This window comes from Pelodiscus sinensis, chromosome 1, assembly GCF_052426305.1.
Source record: "Pelodiscus sinensis isolate ZL-2025 chromosome 1, ASM5242630v1, whole genome shotgun sequence".
Lineage (NCBI taxonomy): Eukaryota > Metazoa > Chordata > Testudines > Trionychidae > Pelodiscus > Pelodiscus sinensis.
In genome coordinates, this window is record NC_143052.1 from 27,577,895 (window position 1) to 27,600,093 (window position 22,199).

The window sequence follows — 22,199 nt, forward strand, 5'->3', positions numbered from 1 at the left end:
TTATCTCACACTCCCAAACTGTCTTTGCTGACTTTCTGAATGACAAAACCCCACACTTTCTTTCCTCCCTACTGCCATTATTCCTAGCTGCCTATCCCAACAATTTCTGAGGTACAGTTCTTAAAATATGTTTTGCTTATTGAGAGTGTGGGGACAAAGTAAAATTAAAACAAACAACAGGAACGACTATACTAATTGCATAATCATTTTTATACCTACCTCATTAAAAACCTCAATTTAATTTACATAATGCTGCCACAGAATTTCTAGTATGCAACATCCAAAGTGCCACAGAATCTTGCTAAGGAATAACTTTGGTTACTTGTCTCCTATACTGCATTAGTGATTGAGTTTTATACTGTATAATGTTGCTAGACATTAAAATGTAACATTTGAAATAGTTCATTTGGATTAAAAAAGAGTCTACATTTCACACAATATTCTAAAGACACGGTACAAATTTCATTTTTTAAGAGTATGGCAAGATAATGTGGTATAGAAGCAGAAATCAGGAAACCATTACAAATTAAAAACAAAACAAAATATTACATGCAGGTACAGCCAAAACAGTGAAACTGAAATAATATAGTACTTTGAAAAACTCTTCAATGTGCAATACCCATGCATGCTAAAGGCTATGATGCTCAACAGCATAATACTATATTAGTTTGGAAATCAATTCATCTGTTCATACTCATACTACCTACTCAGGGCTTATCTATGTTCCCCCACAGTATGGACTCAGGGGGTATGAATTGCAGTGTGCAAAATGGTGAACTGTAACTCCCTTGTGTGGATACAGTAGGTTCAAACTAAAGGTTCCTAGTTTCTATGAACGTAGTCCTTCTTGAAAAGGGTTATGTCAACATAAAGGAAATTTTAGTTTGTGCTGGTAATGTCCACATGGGGGAGTTGCAGCACTGCGCTTTGGTGTAAACTGATACTTCATACCCTCTGTAGTCTGAAATGTGGGGCAGTGCAGACTTAGCCTTAGACTAACAAGATGCACATTAATGCCTGTTTAACATGGTGGAAACTACATTTAAACATCATTTTGTCTTTTTGGCCATCAATGCAATCTGCTAAAACCATTTTTAATGGATTTAAACTATTTCACTTGAATTCATCAGGATCTGAAAAACCCACACCATGTAGCCTTTACCATCAATCATCCACAGATTTATGATTGTTATATATGAAGATGGCACTATAGAAAATATCTGAATTGTCTGCAGGCATAAACTGAAAGTATCTGTCTACACATGATATACATTATTAGTGCTTATCCTGAACACCATTTATATCACTGGTGCATACATTTTTTAAAGACCCCCTTCCACCAGTAATGGAATCTGACCATAACAACCCCCCGCCCCCTCCCACACACCACCACCACTATTACTACACAGTCAAGGCTTTTTCAGTAGCAGAGCTGGAGGTGGAACTGGGCTGGGGGAAGAGCAGGGAACAAAATGGAGCTGGGGACGGATCTGCCTGGAGGAGGAGGAGGACTGGCCTGGGGGTCAATGGGGTTGGGGGTGGAGAAGGTCTGGAAGCATGGCATTTCCTCGCTGCCTACCTGGGGGGAAGGGGCATGCTATTTTAAACATGCACTGCTTGTTGTTCCATATTAGAGCACAACTAGCAACACCCTACTAGATACAGCGACACTAAACCACTGTAGTAACACTAAAGGCTTATATAGAAGCAACAAGCCTCCCAGAAATCTCTGTTAATTACACAGAATACTACATAGTAAGCAAAATATTCTTGATTGATAGTACTACCAGTCTCACAAATTCAAATAATGAGTGAGAAAGATTTTCTAACATCAAGTGAGACAGCCTTTAAAATAGAGGGGTATTGGTTGTATGAGCGGAATGCTAAAAAACACATACTTCAACATCATATTTTAAATAGCTCTCATATATGTCATGTAATTAATTATGTTTTAATTTTATTTAGATAAATCTAGCAAATGTATTAAAAAAAACTGTCCTAGAGTATTTTCTAGCTTGTCTCTACGAAATATATTTTAGAACAAAAAGATCTAATTAAATATTTTTTAGAATGTTGCTATTCCTTAGCAAAATAGCATTAAGCTATTAAAATAATATGATTCACTGCAGAATACTGAAATGAGAAATTGAGCAGCATCAGTTGTATATAAAATTTTGCAAATTTTAAGTACACTATTTCGCACATGGAAATATAACATTTTGAATATATTTGGCAGTACTCAGAACTTCTAATACAGTATTAGTGAAATAAATACAGGCAGTCCCAGACTTACGCGGATCCGACTTACGCCGGATCCGCAGTTACGAACGGGGCTGCCCCAGAGTACACGGACTGCGGGACCTCGCGGTCCTGCCACCCGTGTGCTCTGGGGCTTTCTCTGCGTCTCCCTGGTCTGCAGACCAGGAAGACGCAGAGCAAAGCCGCAGAGGGGCTCGGGCAGCCCAAGGGCGCCTGGGCTGCCCGCGCCCCTCCCCCGCCCCCCCGCGGCTTTGCAAAGCCGTGGGGAAGCTGGCAGCGGAGCAGTCCAGGTGCGCCTGGGCTGCCTCGCTGCCCGAGCCCTCCTCCCCCACGGCTTTGCAAAGCCGCGGGGGGGCTCGGGCAGCGAGGCAGCCCAGGCGCGCCTGGGCTGCTCTGCTGCCGGCTTCTCCGAGGCTTTGCAAAGCCGCGGGGGGGCTCGGGCAGCGGGACACCCCAGGCGCGCCTGGGCTGCTCCGCTGCCGGCGTCCTCAGAGGCTTTGCTCACCGTCTCCCTGGTCTGCTGGTCTCCAGCAGACCAGGGAGACTGGGAGCAAAGCCGCGGAGGACCCAGGCGGCGGGACCGCGGTGCGTCTCGGTCCGCCGCCCGTGTCTTCCTGGTCTGCTGGGGTGGGGGGGGGGCGGGCAGCTAGTACGCCCCCCCCCCCCCCCCAGAAGACTAGGCTTTTCTCCGGACGCCTGTGGCAGAGCAGCTGGGGTGCTGCCGGTTGGTCCCGCAGCGCCGCTCTGGGCGCTACTGGTCCAACCCAGCAGCACCCCAGCTGCTCTGGTCCTGATTCAGCCACTGCTGGTCAGTTTCAGCAGCGGCTGAATCAGGACGCCTGGGGCAGAGCAGATGGGGTGCTGCTGGGTTGGTCCAGTAGTGCCGAGGAGCGGCGCTACTGGAGCAACCCAGCAGCACCCCAGCTGCTCTGCCCCAGGCGTCCTGATTTAGCCGCTGCTGAAACTGACCAGCGCTGACTACAGGAAGCGCGAGGCAGAGTTGCTCTGCCCCGGGCTTCCTGGAATCAGCTGCTGATCAGTTTCAGCAGCAGCTGACTTGGGGACGCTTGGAGTTCTTAAGTTGATTCTATATGTAAGTCAGAACTGGCGGTCAGTTTCAGCAGCGGCTGAATCTGGACCCCAGTTCCGACTTACATACAGATTCAACTTAAGAACAAACCTACAGTCACTATCTTGTACGTAACCCGGGGACTGCCTGTAGAGCTCACTAGGTTTAGAAAATATACATATTTGCATGAGGTAGGAAAAAAACTGATATGACAATGAGCAAATAAAAGATTAAAAATTAAAACACACACTATTTATAATTAGCTTAAAAAATCTAATCTAAAGTAGGGTAAAAGAAAAAAATTAATCCTCCTAGAGCCAACCAGGACAAAATTATCACTTAACTATTAAGTTCTATTCTAGCTATACCTCTATAGATAACAATAAAGCCATTTTACCCGCTTTGCAATAGATTTCAAAGACATGACTTCAGAACAAATTTTGGACTACATCAGGAAAAAATCATCTGAAAGCATCAAGAACTGCTTCTGTTTTTAAAAAGAAGTTCTTGAGTGAGGGGGGTGTGTGTGTATGTATGTGTATTTTTATTAAGAAATACTCTCAGTTTTGACTTGAGTCTAATCACACCTACCTCTGCAAAAGTACACTTGATGGATGAGAAGGTATCAACGAGCTTCTTCCCTTATAGTGTACCACAGCTGGACTGCAGATGTTGGGAATGCTAAGGTAGCAGCTAGCACTATCTAAAGCACTACAGATGATCATAGATGTTTGTGTGTGGGGACAAAGCATCATCCCACGTTTCTCTCCACTCATCATTGTATATGGTAGAAGACAAGTTTTGGTGCCCAGCACTGAGAAGATAGGTAGACCAGAATTCATACATATGTTCTGTGGGAAATAAAATATATGGACTGTAGTGCCACCAGGCATTCCTGTTGTATAGCACTCAGAATATGAACCAGGAAACAAAGAGTTTAGAAAACCAGCCAAAAAATCCAGTTAGCAGGTTTATATGCATGTACCATTTCCTAGGAATTCGAGGGTAACTCATGTGTGACTAATCCACATACCCTAATTATATTTCCTGCAGAGCATGTCAAATAAACTATCACCAGCACAGAATGTTAGAACAAGGACCAAATATTTCTGCTAGTTAGTAGGTAAGTAGGTAGGTAAGCAGGAAGGAAGGAAAGAAACTAGTATCTCTGCATACAGCAGAAACTATTTTCTCATATTTAGGTCTTTAACAAAATCAAAATCAGGGTCAGAGTCACCTTTACAGTAAGTTTCAATTTGGTATATTACTTGTTCTGGCTTCCTTTCTACTTGCATCTATTTTTGAGTTTGGATTGCTCCCACAAGTCAGGAATTCACAACATTATTAATAAAAAACCCAACAGAGTTTTGCTATATGTTAAAAGTAGTCATGAGTCCTAAAACTCCTTGGTGGGTCTTGGCACCAAACTAGAGATAGGTAAGCCATTAACTTCCATTATTATGCTGTACAGAAATACACCTATGCCCTGGTCATCCCAGTCCAGGTCACAGTAGAAAAGTCCACACCACAAAAAACACTACAACAGGCAATTAATAAACATCCTTCTTGGCAATCTCAGCAGAGAGGCCAAACATGGGAAAATGAACTCATGATTCTCACCATACCAATATGGAGGCACATTGTCAAATCATATTGAAAAGTCAACATATGCTGTACCAGCCATGTCAATAAACAGAAGACTTCAGACTCCTATGATATAAATCCAAAATCTTTCACAGCATTAAATACTCCAGGTTTAAAAATACACTTTACAAATCACCATTAAACAAACTCATTAAACTCTTCTTTTTTATATTGGTGGTGGTTCTAGTGCTGTCACAAAACAATCATCCACCAAGAGTTATTCAAATAGTGCAATTTGGACTACTGATTGGAAACACACACACACACACACACACACTTTGAACTACTGATTGGAAATACACACAGAGGGAGAGAGAGAGAAATCCCATTTAACTGGCTAACAGGTTCAACATATTGTCAAGTGGCCACCCTCACTGGGCTGGAATGGCCCCTCTGCTGCAGGCAGGGGCTGCTCATGTGCAGTAGGCCCCTATCGGTTAGTCAGTTAAACCTTCACATCCCTATTATATACTAGCTGTCTTAATTCCGACTAGGGATGTTCAAATGCATTATTTTTGTAAACATGTAACCGCTAAAATTTTCAGCAGTTATATGTTTACATGCAGGTGTGTATGGTTTCATGGAAGCCAGTCTGAACAGGGAACTGGCTTTTAAGCTAGTTCCCCAATGCATACTTGCTCCAGCAGAGCTGCTTGTCCTCCCCCACACTGCTGCCTCAGATACAGCGGAGGGGAGGGAGGGAGAGATGCAGCTCTGTGGGAGCCAGTACATGCAGGGAGCCAGCTTTTAGATCATAATAAACCGGACAAAATATTAATAATTACTTGATACAGTTGATAGATTTACTTGTTCACAGTTTTGATGCTGTTTCTAACAAAATGTGACTCTGATAATACCATCAAAAATGCTTATGAGAAATAAAAACATAGTTCATTTGCTCTCAAATGAATTTTTGTGGAGACTGCAGTTTTTACAGTTAAAATACTGTAGTTCGTGACAATCTAGTCATGGGATTATTTGGAAGCATCATGTAAATAAAATTATAATTGTTACTGAGGTAAAGACTAATAAGTATTAAAGGGCCACACCACAAAACAGTTGATTTTCCTGTCAAACAAAATACTAAAGATGTGACAAATTCACCATCTGAAAATGGTTTATGATGCAGCACAATGCAATAACTTGCTTTGAGTATGACCAGATGGAAATCATCATTTTGGGGGAAGAAAGTCCTTCTGTTTCTTTTGTTGTTGAAGCATCTCATTTCTGGTTGTACTTAAGAAATTTTTATGGAAAAACTGTCTCTGTAATTTTTCTCTGCTTCTGATTCATGTGTGTTACAGTGAGGCTGGGATACAGTTTCGCCTGGTGAAGTACTGTTTTATATATTTCAAAAACTGTGATAGTCTCAGGTTAATTTGATTCCAACAAAAGTAAATGTTCATCTTCCCACTCACTATAAAACACCCTTTTTTCCTTGTGTAAGTCACAGCTGTGGTTTGAGAAGGTGGTGCTGACAAGTCAGAGTTACCTACGTCAGTCATATCAGATTCAGTGTGAGCCAGTCACTTCTTGTGCTTCCTTTACAGCAGAAAGGTTGTGTATGTCCACAGTGACGCACAAAAAATGTGAAGCTGTTATTGTGGTTGGGGCTGCCCTGAGTAGTGTGTTCCTCCCAGCTGGAACCTTGGGGAGGGGGGGGAGGAGAGGGGGCTTCTGGTGGCCACATATTCAGGTTGTTCCTTGGGCCTAATCATGACTCCTGTGTTCCAGCTCTGGTCCTCCATGTCCTTGAAGCAGCTGCCATATGTGCCATCCCCCAGCTAGGCCCCTAAATTCACTGCAGCGTGTGCACTGCCCTGTACCTGTATATGCCCTGGCCCACACTGCCCTGGAGTTGTTTTGGGATCTGAGCTCCCTAGTAGCAGTACCACCATGCTGACTCTCCTGGACTGCATCTTCCTGCTTAGTTTATTAAATTCCACTATACCACCATCTCTCTGCAAAATAGCTAATCTGACATGCATTCAGAATACAATCTCTTTTAGGGAGATAAGTCATTTATTTGAAAAGAAGAAAAGTTTTATATTCTAGACTGCTGTCCTAAATATTATTAAAATTATGATTCTGTAGCAAAGAGAAACAAATGAAAGAGTCTCTCCTATACACCCTTTGTGAAGAAACAGGTATGCTAACCATAGCTTTCATAACCACATACGACAAATCAAGTGTGCATGATCGCCCTGACCTGTCATTACAGTCTTATATAATGAGAGTCTCTGCCTCCTGTTTAGAGGTATAAGGTAAAAATGACCTTGCAAATAGGAAGCACAGAACAATAAAATCATACCACAGAAGTAAATAATGGAGAAGACCCCTAGGTCATTTAGTCCATCTCAGCCAAAGCAGGATTGCTCTCTAGTGTACGCTTAATAATATTTTGTCCTATTGAGTTGTAATTACCTAAGTAATGGAACTTCTACCCCCTTCCCTGGAAACTACTTCACAGCCCCAGATTTCATGCTGGAAAGTTTTTCTTAATAATCTGCCTGCCATGTTTGGCATTTACAGTCTATGAATATATTTGATGTCTATGTATATTTTAGCGTGTGTCTGTCTGTGCGTCTGTCTACTTATTCAAGAACGTAAGAGTTAGGATCACCAAATTTGGTATGCAGCTTCCTCTTATCCAGGATGGGCAATAATTTTTGAAGGGAGGCAATTTCAGAAGTGGTCATGGACCATCCCAGAAGGGGCAGGGCTTCGGGCAGAAGGGGTGGGGCCAGGAGACTTTGAGTGCTCCTGCGCCCACAGACCCTGATTGGCCTGGTGGTGGAGGAGCATGTGAAGTCTTTGTCCCCTGCCCTGCCAGGAGCGCCCCCCATCTAGAGAGAACCACCAGCTGTTTTGAAGGCTTTCCCCTTAGTTCAGGAGACTCCTTGCTTCCCCTCCCCATGCCTCACAGCCGCTGGGAAAGGCCTGGGGGTGGGGAAGAAAACATAGTCTCTGGCTCCCTCATCCCGCCCCACCCCGGGGCACGCAGTTCCCTCTGGTTCCATATGCCCCTGGAGGGGAGAGGAGACTTCATGCGTTCCCCTGTCCCCAGTTTCAACAGGCCCGGGGTGGGGGAGCAGCTGGACAGCCACAGGCCAGATCAACCTGTTTGGTGGGCTGGATGCAGCCCATGGAGGCCCCTTTGCCTACCCCTGCTCTTACCCTAACTTAAACCAAGGTCGGGGTTTGGCAGTTCCTGGAAAAGGGGAAGTGCCAGGCATGGGACTATTTCCCATAATATGGAAAGGGGGGATGGCCGAGAGAGGAAGAATGGGAGGGGCACAGAGAGAGGAGAGATGTGATACTGAGAGTGGCCACTGGGGGCAGCTGCACCTCTCAACACTCTGCCCTAAGCCATCTACCCACAACCCCTCCTCATCTCCCAACTCTCACTCTAGCCTTCATTTTTAAAAACTACAATCACTGAATATTTCATAAAAAATATTCCTTCATTTACAGACCCAAGCAACACCGGTTATAGCTGTTAGTAATATATTATTAGGATTCTCACAAATGCTAAAAGGGTACTTATCCAGAGTGCTAATCTCTGCTATAAATTGTATTTTTTTTTTTCAATTTAACAGCTTCCCGAACTAAGGATGTTGAGAGGTGGGTAATTCACTAATCACGTAGCCGCTAAAATTTTTATTAACTACAAGATTGGTCAATAAGGGAAGACTTGCTCAGTCCCAACTGGAGCCAGGTCTGGGAGCTACCCCCGTCACAGCTCTGCCCAACTCCTACTACATTTAAACTGCAGAGCCACAGCGGGGGTAGCTCCTGGAACCCCCTGGAGCTCACTCTCAGCTCGCACCAGGTCCTGGCAGCCTCCCCTGCACGCCTTCTCACTGCTGCCTCTAACAGGGGCAGCAGCATGGAGGGGGGACAACACCATGGAGACAGTGCTGGGGTGAACCAGCTGTTAAGCCGGCTTCCCCCAGCACCAGCTCCGGCTTCCCCCACCTCTTGCTGCCTCTGTATCAGAGGCAGCAAGGATGGGGGGGAAATGTGAGCTGTCAACTCAACTACCTGATAAGCCTAGGCTTATTGGGTAGTCAACTACTTGCTTACATCCCTAACCAGAACACACCTTATGTCCAAGAGATCTAACCTCCAGCAAAATATTGCCATTGTGTGCCATCCTGCCCCTAGTCCAGCAACAAAATTGAGGAACTCAATCTTTCCTCATAGCAGTCCCCCCAACTCCATAAAATATGTTGTTGTTCTTTGCTGAGCATTCTCCAGTTAATCCTTAGATCTTAGGATAGCAAAATAAACCTTAGCATATCCGGGGGTAGTCATACCTGAAATGTACTTTAATATATATATATATATATATATATATATATATATATATATATATATATATATATAAAATCCTTTTTATCAACCTGTGCATTCCATAGCATACCACTTCAGATAGCTTTACAAAATTTCTCCCTAATTTTTCCCCCCAAAGTTTTTCATTACATTGCTTTCAAAGTTTATTTCTCCAATTGAATATTTATGTTTCAATGTAATTTTTCTCACCTCTGCCAAGCTGAGGTTAATTTATTTTCTACCCACCTCTCTAATCTCTTTGGATCCCCATCTTATTTTTGTCATCAATATCTCCCTTTAGGGAAACGGCATTATTGCAGTTGCAGCACAAAATTGAAGGACAAAAGAGCTGCATTCTTCCTGGAGCTATGTACCAGGCTTCTAGTGCCATCTTGGGCACATCACCTTTCCTCTCTATCCGTAAAGTGCTTTGAAATATTTGAAGGGAAGCATCTGTAAACTATTACCATCTACAGATTTAATTCACTAGTCATTCCTTCTTCTAGAGCAGAGGTGGACAAGAACATGGAGGCAGTTTGACAGGGTTAGACTCTGGGGGGGCACTGCCACTATGTTTACCTGCACAGCTGCATGTACTAGTGATCACAACTGCGACTGGCCCATGAATCTCCATTTCTGGCCAATGGGAGGGTTGGGAAGTGGTGTGGACCAGGACACTGCTTCCCGACACTCCCATTGGCTGGGAATGGTGATCTGCAGTTAACGGGAGTTGCGCTTGCTGGTTCGGACGGTAAATATAGTGGTGGGGACCTGCCAGAAGCTAATCCAAGGGCCGGTATTTGCCCACCCGTGTTCTAGACCATTGCTAACCCAAACATATCTTTGCACTCATCCATATTTCCCCAAACATGATACTTCACCATATATCACCACATTAAGTTCCTACAGTCAGTTCTGAATGTAAGATTTTGAGACATTATATCATATACTTTATTAAATTCCAGAAATTTTACATCATTTTTCTCTGTTAACTAAGTTTGTTTGATCATAAAAAAGCAATCACATTGGTCTGACAGGTTCTATTCTCTTTATAAGTTATTCTTATTGTTGTTCAATGGCTCCACTGCCACATGTCATAAGAGATTTTCATTTAAAAGGGAAAGACTGACTTACACAGTGCTGTTATTGGGAGGGTCGTCGTTTCACTGTTTTCCGTAACTGGAACTACATTTATTTCTCCTTAGTTTTCTATTACAACCCCAGTTTTCTATTACTTAAAACTGGTTGAGCATTGTAAAGTACAGGTAGGATAATACAAGAAGACAACAGATATTTTCTGAGGGGGTGAGGATAGAAAGGCATCCAGTAAAGAACTGCAAGAATCCAATCTTATTTAACGTGACAAATGTACAGGATTCCAATAAATGAAAGTCATGTAGACAAACCTCTCACACTGTGAATTACTAGGTCTTACAATCTTCTACAAAAACAGATGTCTAGAAGGAGAGTATCTCGAGGACATGAGGTCCCCCCTAAGAGCACTGTGTTGCCCCCAAGTGTGTTCCAAGATGCCACTAATGCCAGCATGTAAGAGCATAGAGGTCAGTCTCAAACTTCTGTCTTCCATACGGTAAAGTGCACTGAACTACATCACCAGTCTCACATGTAGGCTGGCATGTCATATGAAACTACTTTATGCAGAAGTAACTACACTATATGTTTGCAACACTAGATATTCATGGATAGTATGCACACAGATTAAATAGTTTTAAAAGCCTAAAGTGGGGTAACGGTTGTACTACTCCTCTGATACACGTTATCCCGGGCAATGACATTCACAAGCACACACCAGGCTCAGTCCGGCAGATTCTGATAGGATGCCACTTGCAAATGGTTTCAGAGTAAAACAAACATGAACCTCAGTTTCTGGAATACTAAAACTGAAGAACCATCTAAGGAAAATGAATTTCACTTATGTAGCTATGTAAGCTATTATGCATAGTCAATAAAAGCCAAATCTATTTTTTTGTTTCAACTATGTTTTAGTTTCACACACACATAATCTCATCTAGAGACTAGTTTCCTCTCCATTATCTCTGCATCATGGTCTGGTGCAATCCTTAAATCCTGCAATTATGACACCCCCTAATATTTAGTTTTTAAAATTATAATAAAGAGGGAAAATATTACAAACACAAGACCAGCAAAAATCTGGTGAAACCCCAATCTTCACTCTGTTTCTATGTCAGTAGTAAAAGGCAAACCCTATAGTAAGTGGCAATAAGAACACAGATAAGCTGTAATGGAGACTCCTAAAGAAATCCAGAAATAAAAGAGAAAACTAACTGGTCTTGCCTTTTCACTCTCTGAACTTATTATAACAAATCCTTTAAACCATGTGAGAAGTAGGATTGCCAACATTTTTTAAAAACTTTTTATTAAGTTCTTTAAATAAAAATGCAAAAGAGAATATGTTAAAGCTGAATTTTTCCACCATGTGAAAAAAAGATGAGGTTCTCCCAGTCAGTCACATGACAATAATCTAAAATTATAATTAAAAAATAAAATGCTCAAATGAATCTGCAGATTAGAATATTAGTGATGCAAAATACCTCTTTACAGTTTAAATTATACAGGTGTTCAATAGTAGCGTGGAGGAGAAGTAAGGAGAAAAAAAAGCAAAAATTACAAAGCAACATTCTGTTTCCCCCCCCAGTATACCTAAATAAGTAAATAGCAGTGGCCTCTGTGGTGATTTGTTTCCCCCTTTCTCTGCCTCCTCCACACCTTTACAGCTGTAGCTCCAGATATGCAAGACCCTCTGTTTTAACTCAGTTGAACAGTATAAAGCAGCGGTTCCCAACTGGCAGGACACGGACCAGTGCTGGGCCGCAAACTGCTGGCTACTGGTCTGCAGCAGCTGCTGGAGCTCAAGCCGGCTGTTCATGATGGCTCTGGGGGCTGGGGCACAACAGCCAGCTTCACTCCAGCAGCTGTGGCGGCTGATTTGCCCACCAGCAGCACTGAGGCTGTGGCAGGAAGAGGCGAAGCAGGAAGTTCCTCCCTCCCTTCTCTCCCCCCGACTGAGGTAAGATGGCGCCCTGATTGGGGCTATGCATCCCCCCCCCGCCTCTACCCATGGGGGTGCAAGAGGTGCTTGGGGAGGGAGAGGGCGCGCGAAGGAGGAGGAAGCATGAGCACCACCAATGGCTGCTCCCTCTGCTCACACGGCAGTAACAGGCACACTCCTTAGAGAGGGCAGCTTTGCTCTGGTGAGTGCAGGGGTGGGGTCAAAGGGTAAAGGGGTGTTGGGTGAGGGCATGGTGGGTCACAGGGCAAGAGGGTGTTGGAATGGGTTGTCGGAGTCAGAGGTTACAAAGTCAAAGGGCACGAGGCATATGGGGTGGGGTCAAAGGGTGCTAGGCACTGGGGAGCAAGAGGCTGGGCTGGGGCTAGAAGTTAAGCAAGGAGGTCAGGGGGTGAGGGAGGGCAGGGGTTAGAGGTCAAAGGGCAAGAGGGGGTGGGTTGCAGCAGGTCAGTGGTTATGGAGCCAGGTATGATGCAGGTCATGGTTCCGTCTTAGGGGGCAGCACATCTGAGGGTGTCTGAATCGGGGCGGGGGGAGGAGACGGCCTCAGAGCTTGTGGAACAGGCAGTTGCAGCAGGGTCGGTGGGGCAGGATCAGGGAGTCATGGAGTTTGTGGAGCAAAAGGCACCGGTGTAATGGGGCAGGATCAGGAAGCACTGGGAGTGGCGGGCCAGGGTGCAGGAAAATGGGAGGTTTTCAGTTTTAGTCAGGGGTTGAGGGGACACAGCGTGCCAAGGTTGGAAGGGACAGTGGATACAGGACAGGCCCCGGGCAAGACAGAGGTGGCTGACAAAAGGAAGTTGGCAGCAGGGAGTGTTGGGAAGCGGGAAACAGGCTTGGCAAGACGGATTTGTGAGGTAATGGGGCTAGTGGGATACAGGGGATATTAGAGGATGGGTTTGGCAGGTTTAATAACAGAGATGCAGAGTACCAGGGTTGGCTGGACGGGGCCAGAAGGTTCTAGGTTTGGAGGTAGAGGGATGTGCAGTGACAAGACAGGGTCAGCGGGTGAGTGGGTTGGAGGACAGGTAACATTTTATTTGTGCATTTGCGTATTCATTATTTGTATAACGAATATGCAAATAAAATGTTACTCGTCTGCCAAAAGTTTGTGAATGGGTTTGCCGGTCTGTGGTATAAAAAAGATTGGGAGCCACTAATATAAAGTCTCCTCATGTCTTCCTAATGAGGTGCTCAGTGTCTGAACTCTCACAGAGTAGAACAGGGCAGACAGTGCTACATACTGCAATTGAACAAATTTGATTCAGCAATTTAGTTCCAAGGCTTTCCAGAATTCAAAATAAAGTAATATTGAGAAAGGGTAAATATTTACCACACAAGAGCAGACCAATGGTCCATCTATTTCAATTTCCTGTTTGACAGTGGCCAGTATCAGATACTTCAGTGAAAAGTATAACCCCCCCACATAAGGACAAGATTGCATTAAGAGGCTCTTTAGAAAAGACTCTTCCTTTCCCCAAGGAGTTAGTAAATATCTAATGTCTAATCACAAGAGATTTAATAATCAGTTTTATTCTAGCTTGTGTAAATGCATGTTCAACTCTTTTTTGAATCTTACTAAACTCTTGGCCTCAGTAACAGCCTGTGACAAAGAGTGCCACTTGGTAAGTATGCCTCGTGGAAAAGAGTAATTTAACGAGTTTTAAATTTGTTTTAAATTTTCTTAAATTACATATATTTTATTATATGGATGAACAGGGGTCCTACCAGCCTTTCTTTATGCCACTCATTAGATATACTTCTATCATGCCATGTCTTCTCTCTAAACAAACTAATCCTAATAGTTTTAGTGTCTTCTCGCATGAAAATCTTCTCATTCATCTATGTATCATTTGCCTTTCTATATGCCCATTCCATAACATTTTATTGAGATGAGGGTGATAACTTTTGTGAGATGAAGGTGTCCAGAATCATGTATAATATTCTATGAGGGCACACTGTCAAGTTAGATGATAAAATATTTTCAATAGTCTCGTTCCTTTTTATGAAGGAGTTTAACATTTTGATGCTTTTTAGATCATTGCTGCATCGGGAGCAGAATTTTGTATTGAGTTATACATAGTGACACAGTTCTTCTCATCCTGAACGCAAATTATCTCTTTCAAAGTGTATTACTTTGCACTTATCTACAGTGAATTTTCACATGCCTTCGTGTTGTTTAATTGCCTAGCTTTGAGTCTCTCTGGAATTCCTTATTCTCTAGTTCACTAATCTAAATAATTGTGTCATATGCAAATTTTCAACTTCACATCATTGTCCTGATGATTCATACACTAAACATTGATATTAGTTAGGAAATCTTGGGGCATCCCACTGTTAATGTCCTTCCATGTTTAACATTGGCTGTGTTTCCTTGGAGCCAGTTTTTAATCTATAAAACATCTTAACCATTCATTTCTTCACTTTATTTCTTAAAACCATAAGAGTAGGAAAAAATGAGAATCTAGAGAAATACTTTTTGATCACTTCAAAATATTAAACTTTATCTCAGTTACCTATCTGTAAAATGAGGATAATATGTCTCTATATCACATGGCTATTGCAAGGATGAAAGTCTTTTTTAAGAGACTTGTCTATGGACACACAGGAAGCCTGATACAGAGAAGTGAATCAAAATATCCTGAATACCAATCTCATGCATTAAGCAGAAGACCATCCTTACTTCACCAACTGTTTTGCTGACCCTCTTAAATGATTTAAAAATAATAGGTGGAAAACTCATTTATATAAGCTATGTTGTTTTGCGTCTACTTATTCATGCAAGAAGTTTTATATTTCTCTTTTAAACTCTTATTTTAATTAATTTATCTAGTACTGAAGTTCAAAAATATGTAGTTCTTAGAAACATGCCTAGCACCTTTTTAAAACAAATAAAATATTACCTAACTTTCTGTCCTCCACTATCAAATTTAATTTTAATTTTTTTTGGGGGGGGGGGTTAGCAGCTCAGCGATTTCATTGTTAAGTTTCTTCGGAATTCTTGAACAGAAACCATTTGGTCCTAGTAACTTGTTGCATTTTAAATGATTATTTTGTTCAAGTATCTTTTGTAAGCTCAGTTTCTTACAGTGACCCATCTTCATCTACAAAAATTAAGTCTTGGAGGGTATAATTTGAAATATCTCTATGACTGCAGAGGCAAACACTAATTAGTTTCTTAGCAATGTCATTAACTTCCCTGGGTTCTCTCTTTTACTCCATGACAATCTCGCAGATCTACTGACCTTCTTATAAGGCTTCCTGTTTCTGATATACTTAAATGATTTCTTGTTTGCTGATTAGCTTTGGCGATTAGCTATGCAAAATTCCCTCTTGGCCCTGCTAATTTCCATTTTACAATTTACCTGTCAAAGTTTACATTCCTTATTACTGAATTCACCATACTGTACTTCCATGTGACAGATATTCTTCAGGCATGAATAAAATCCTGTGCATCTTGCCATTCAATGGCAAATGTTTTCCTTTTTGCTGAGGAACATGTATACTTTTTGTGAGGATAGTATCATATACTTAAATACCCCCTGTACTGTTTCTAAAGATTTGAATGTAATTTTTTATTTTTAAGTATTTTGGGCACTGTTATATTCCTCCTTTGTTCATTCTCCTAGATTTCCCCATACCACCTGCTGCAGCCATGTCCCTAAGAACAAATACATTTTCCCCATGTACATAACTCCTATCTTGATAGGGAAACCAGATAAATCTACTTCTTTCTTAGCAAAAAAATCTTAATCTGTGTCAGTTTTCTTCAACATGCAGGCTAAGACTGTTTACAGATGTGACTAGATTTAAGCCATTTATCCTGAGTTTGTTTCAGAAACAGCAGCGTACATAATTCTGTTGAAACTTCAGATATCAGATGGAGAAATCATATTACTGATCTCAAGGGTTTTTATTATTTTATTTTATTTCTAACAGGGATCATGCATGTCCCACTTAACAGAGAGAGCCATCTTTCATATTTATCCCAAGCCAAAGTGTCATGGCTGAAGGCTGGCATGCCAAAGCAAGTAATTTTTAATTATCCTTCGGTAGCAATTCTGCAGCATACACAATTGTTTGTTCTGTGTCAAGCCTTTATCAACACACAGATAAAGCCTTAACAGTCAACGTAATCATGTTATTAGTGACCATATATATAGAGGCCTGTTTACTTGAGAAAACAAGGATATAGTGTGGGCTGGAGGCAATGCGGTAGAGAGCACGTGTGTCACCTCAAGAAAAATGTTTAGATACAACTCTGGAATTAGGTCACTGATAATAATTAGTTTATCTAGGGTTTGAATTTTCAGGATATTGATACTAGCATTCACTTATTTTGGTTTCAAAACTGTTTTAGCAAGAGCCTACCATGCTGATCTGTGGTACCTAACTGCCAGCAATGTGACTTCAATTGCTTCCTGTTGGTCTTACTAAAAGTTAACTACAGAAATCCATCTGTGTAAGTGCTCTTCCAAAGTGGACTTATTGCTTTTGACACTTCCTGTTCTGAAGCTCTGCTGCAGAATTTTACTTAACTGAATTGCTACCTGCATACAAGACCGAACAATATGCAGGATCTAGGAACTCAGCTTGAGACAGAAAAAAAGTAAAATCCATCTGAGTCACCTTCAGTTTTGCTCTCTGATGCATTTTCATCCATCCCTCCTTCAGTATTAGCTACTTTTCATTGTTCTGCAAACCTCTCTCAAAAGCTAGCTTGATTAAGTTGAAGTTTTCAGAGGAAAATGTATGAATCTTTCAGGAATATTCACATAAAAGTCATCTGCTGAGTGTTCTGGATAAACTGCACTATTCCCTTTCATTTGTATAGATCAAAACACTGGACAAATAATAAAACTATGAGACTAGAACTTGGAATAAAGATTTGCAAGAAATGACCAAAAGCTGCTTGCTAATGCGAAAAAAAAACACACCAAATGCTTTTCAAACAAAATGATCCCTGTTTTCAGATGTCAAAATAAGGGTACATTTTGTGATCTCACCATTTGCAGGCTTAATTTAGAAAAAGTATTGGCACATTTCTATAACTCCTGGTATTATTAAAGCTTTTGTTGTGTACATGTGACTTGCAACAGCTCAAACTTTATTTCAAACTTCCTAAATACAAATTCTTAAGACCTTTCCTTTGGTGTTCTGGTTAATAGTTTTTCCTCTCAAGCAGCTCTTTGAGTGATAACTGCTCAAATTTGACAGAGACCATTTCAAGGTTGCTTCATAATAGTTTTAGTCTAGTTAGTATCTAGTTACCAGTCTTATCTATCTTGTTATAATAGGTTCAATTTAGAAGCCTAGCTTCTGGGACAATTTTTTTTAACTTTCCCTGCAGGAAACTCATACCTGCTTTCAGGCATTTGTGACATTTTGCACTGAAAACAGACATGATGACCAGAGGATTACCTTTGCAATGCCTCTGTCATGATTATATGAAGTGTTTCTTATGAAAACCGTACACTGATCTGGCACTGTAATCCAGGAATGAAAATTTTCACTTACCGCAGTGCGACTGGAAAACCTGTGGCTTGACTACCTGATTGCAGATATTGCACACTACTAGATAGAAATCGTCATGAGCTGGATAATGGCCAAATAAGTGCATATCTGTGGGAAAGTTAAAAAATATATATAAGTGTTAGAAGTTATGCGTTAAGAATATAATTAAAAAGAAATTAATACTGTAGAATTACTAGTATTATATTTGTAAAAAACGAGAACTACATAATATTCTCTGTAAGGACAATGTTGGTGGTATGTTATCAGAATAATTATTTGCCAGCTCTAGTTTTTATGATCCTTTATTCAAGCTGTGGAAGGAACATGAAGAAGCAGCACCCTTTTCTAAATACTTATTGGAAAAAACTTAAACAACAGTCCTATAGCACCTTAGAGACTAAGGATAGACAGTAGATAGATAGTGTCATCAGCTTTTGTAGGCCCAACCCACTTCTTCAGATGACAAATATGGAGCAAGATATAATTCAACCTATGGGCCTCTTGCTCCATATTTGTCATCTGAAGAAGTGGGCTGTGCCCATAAAAGCTCATTATACTATCTATATATTTTTTTGCTTAGTCTCTAGGGTGTTACAGGACCATTGTTGTTGTTTTTTAATTTTTAATTTTTTTTAACTTTCAGACTAACACTGCTACTACCCCTCTGAGACTTACTGGAAATAAATGTAATACTGAACAAAACACTCAATAACATGCTGGAAGGAACAGTCCCACATTGGAAAAGGACTAACAAAATGAAATATTTATAAGCTTTTCCTCTCTCTAATTTTGGTTATTTTAGCAAATAAAAATAGCAGCTCATGATGTAAGAGTTTGGCTCTCTGTAGACTATTAGCATATTCTACTTTTTAAGAATTAGAGATAGTACCCAGGAGCCAAGAATCTCCGAAGTAGCATTCCCCATTGACCAACTGCCAATCGCTGTGAAATCTATTGGTATTAGATAGATGAGTCCCTTTAGTTTTCAATTTAACTAAATTTTTACTGAAAAATCCCAAATTTTACAAAAGCTATTTTTTTTATTTTCATCTAAATTTGGACTGTTCAAGATGTGAAAATACTGACTGTTAAGACAATCCAATACATTACATTAGGTAGACATACTGGTTACATTAACAATAAATTAGTTAAGTGTAAATCTGAAACTGTCAGTTAAGCAAGTGTAAGCAGGACCTGAAGGAATGCTTCTATCCTAGGTAGCTGGAATGGGAGAGAAATACTGGGTGTGTCTATCTAAATACAGTTTGCTCCTGCTTTGCTTAGATTTGTTAGATAGTCAGCAGATGGAGTGGTGTTTCACTCATTCCAACCAGCCTAATTTGTGACCCAACTCCAGATATGTTTGCATTAAATGCAGGGATAGCAAAAATATGGTGACTAAAGTTTGTAGTTTTCTGTGAATACAGAAAAGTAGGATTGTGTTACATTGGTCCAAATGAAAGGGCTCAGTTAGCAGAAAGAATCTTGCAAATGCGGGGACTTGATTTTTCAGAGCTCTATCAAGATAAGGCATGAGGGAAGGTTATTCTGCTCTGTAGGTTATAACAGTGGTGTGCAACATTTTCTCATCTGTGATCCCCACGCTGTGGGAACCGCCAACAGCTGGTGGCTGGATCTAAGTGCTGCGCTGCGTGGCCGCACCGAGCCAGCTGGATCTAAGCCCCACAACTCCCTTGGGGGTCATGACCCACGAGTTGCGCACCACTGGACTATATGGCTTCCCCTGCTTGGACTAGTTTTATCTATTCTCCCCACCCCCTTCAAAAAACAGAACTAAAATAGGTGTCATTAGGTGCCCCTCTGTTTTTATGTTAATTGTGTTTCTTCTACAAGTTGAAATCACTGGGAGCTGAAATCATTTGAGACTGACGGGCAGAAGTCACGGCCAAGAAGTGGATGGCAGCGGATGGTGACTGAGATCCAATGGGTCGGTGGTGGAGAGATGTGACGACTGACTAGCAACGTGGTGATGGCATGACGAGTGGCCAGAAGAACGGCGGCAGCATGATAAGCAGCCAGCAGGGTAGAGACGGAGAGGTGAGATGAATGGCTAGCATGGTAGCACCAGAGAGCAGTGAGCAGGCGGATGGCAAGTGTTCACAATCCTGCTGGAAAGGTATAACAAATAGGATTCCACAGGGGTCTGTTTTGGGACCATCTCTGTTCAATATCTTCATCAATGATTTAGAAATTGGTATAGAGAGTACGCTTATTAAGTTTGCAGATGATACCAAGCTGGGAGGGGTTGTGACTAATCTGCAGGATAGGGTCATAATTCAAAATGACCTGGACAAATTGGAGAAATGGTCTGAGGTAAACAGGATGAAGTTTAATAAAGACAAATGCAAAGTTCTCCACTTAGGAAGGAACAATCAGTTTCACACATACAGAATGGGAAGTGATTGTCTAGGAAGGAGTATGGCAGAAAGAGATCTAGGGGTTATAGTGGACCACAAGCTGAATATGAGTCAGCAGAAGGATGTGGAGAAATTGGAGAGGTTCCAGAGAAGAGCAACAAGAATGATTAAAGGTCTAGAGAACGTGACCTATGAAGAAAGGCTGAAAGAATTGGGTTTGTTTAGTTTAGAAAAAAGATTGAGGAGGGACGTGACAGTAGTTTTCAAGTATCTACAGTAAACTTCCGATAATCCGGCACCTTTAGGACCCAGAGGGTGCCGGATTATCAGATATGCCGGACTATCGGAAGAGGGGGCTATGAGGTGGAGTGTGGGGGGGGGGGATGTGCCCCTCGGCACTGCGGGACCCAGACTTCCCCAAGTCAGCTGCTGCTGAAACTGACCAGCAGCTGACTCTGGGAAGCACAGGGCAGAGCACCCCAGCTGCTCTTGCCCTAGGCTTCCCGGTGTCAGGTGCTGGCCAGTTTCAGCAGCAGCTGAATTGGGGAAGCCAGGGGCAGAGTAGCTCCAATTGTCCGGCTGCCGGGAGCACTTCCGGGTTCCAGATGGTGCCGGACTATCAGGAGTGCTGGACCATTGGAGTTTTACTGTAAAAGGGGGTCATAAGGAGGAGGGAGAAAACTTGTTCATCTTGGCCTCTGAGGATGGAACAAGAAGCAATGGGCTTAAACTGCAGCAAGGGAGGTTTAGGTTGGACATTAGGAAAAAGTTCCTGTCAGGGTAGTCAAACATTGGAATAAACTGCCCAGGGAGGTTGTGGAATCTCCATCTTTGGAGATATTTATGAGTAGGTTAGATAAATGTCTATCAGGGATGGTCTAGACAGTACTTGGTCCTGCCATGAGGGCAGGGGACTAGACTTGATGACCTCTCAAGGTCCCTTCCAGTCCTAGTATTCTATGAAGTGCTCAGTGCAGTAAGATGTCTCTTTACCTCCTCCCCCCCACTCAGGATGGGAGTTGAATTCTGCAGATGCACCTCTGAAGTCTGGGTCTGCTCTTACCAAGGTCAGTGACTGAGAGTGAGGTGCAGACATGGGTTGGGCATATGAAGGGGACATTTACAATGCTGGACTTCAGAACCTGAGAGGAAAAGGACACTGCCCAATCTACTTGCTGTGGGACTGATACTCATGGTTTTGTCTATGAACTCTGTCTGTGGTGTTTTCCCAAATTAATGTCAAGTTACTTCCCTCCCTTTTTATGAAAAGTTTATTTTCTACACTCAGACTTTGCGCTTGTGAGTGGGGAAACAGTGCCTCCCAGGAGCACCTAGGGGAGCTGTCTGATTTTCCCAGGTCACTGGGTGGGAGCTCGGGTCAGTTCTGTGTTGGATGGATGGAGAAGAACCCCTAGTATTGAATCTCGCCATTGCTGCTGCTGGCTCCACCTGGCAGAAGGGTTAAGATAATGTATTGGAAAAGATACACACACGTATGTGTATATACTAGTAACGTGCATTAAACTGCTTTTACTTTTAATACTCTTAGGTTTCTCTTTTCTCCCACTCCCAACACAAACTCAAGTTTTTACTCATAAAACATCAGTTTTTATTAATGCTTTTAATTTTCATAATAAACAACTGATATCTTTCTCACATTTAGAAAAAATCCAACAACTGAAAATGAAGGACAATGTAGGTAACCCCTGGTAAATTCTTTTGGGCAAACAATGAATACATTCCAAGCATCAACAATGTCAACTGTGGTCCACACTATCCCTCAGGACAGGACCGTGACTTATTGAAAAATATGTCACATGATGGAGCATTAGCACTAGTTATACGGCATCTGCAAGATCTACCAGAAAGCTTCTAAATGCTATTTCTGGTGCAGATTCCTTAAAAGATAGCTCTCTCAGTTCAGTACTACTTTGCCATTTAAAAGAAACTC

General features: G+C 41.9%; 1 protein-coding gene across 5 annotated transcripts in view; it reads right to left on the bottom strand.

Moving 5' to 3' along the window:
• ATXN7L1 (ataxin 7 like 1) overlaps positions 1–22,199 on the bottom strand; it is a 203,467-nt gene that overhangs the window by 115,931 nt on the left and 65,337 nt on the right. For 4 of the 5 annotated variants that reach the window (XM_075909853.2, XM_075909922.2, XM_014580834.4 and 1 more), the window contains exon 3: positions 17,874–17,978. The exons of the other annotated variant lie outside the window; for it this stretch is intronic. In XM_075909853.2, the coding sequence (XP_075765968.2) occupies positions 17,874–17,978 (105 nt within the window). The remainder of the gene's footprint in view (positions 1–17,873; positions 17,979–22,199) is intronic. 5 annotated transcript variants of the gene reach the window in all.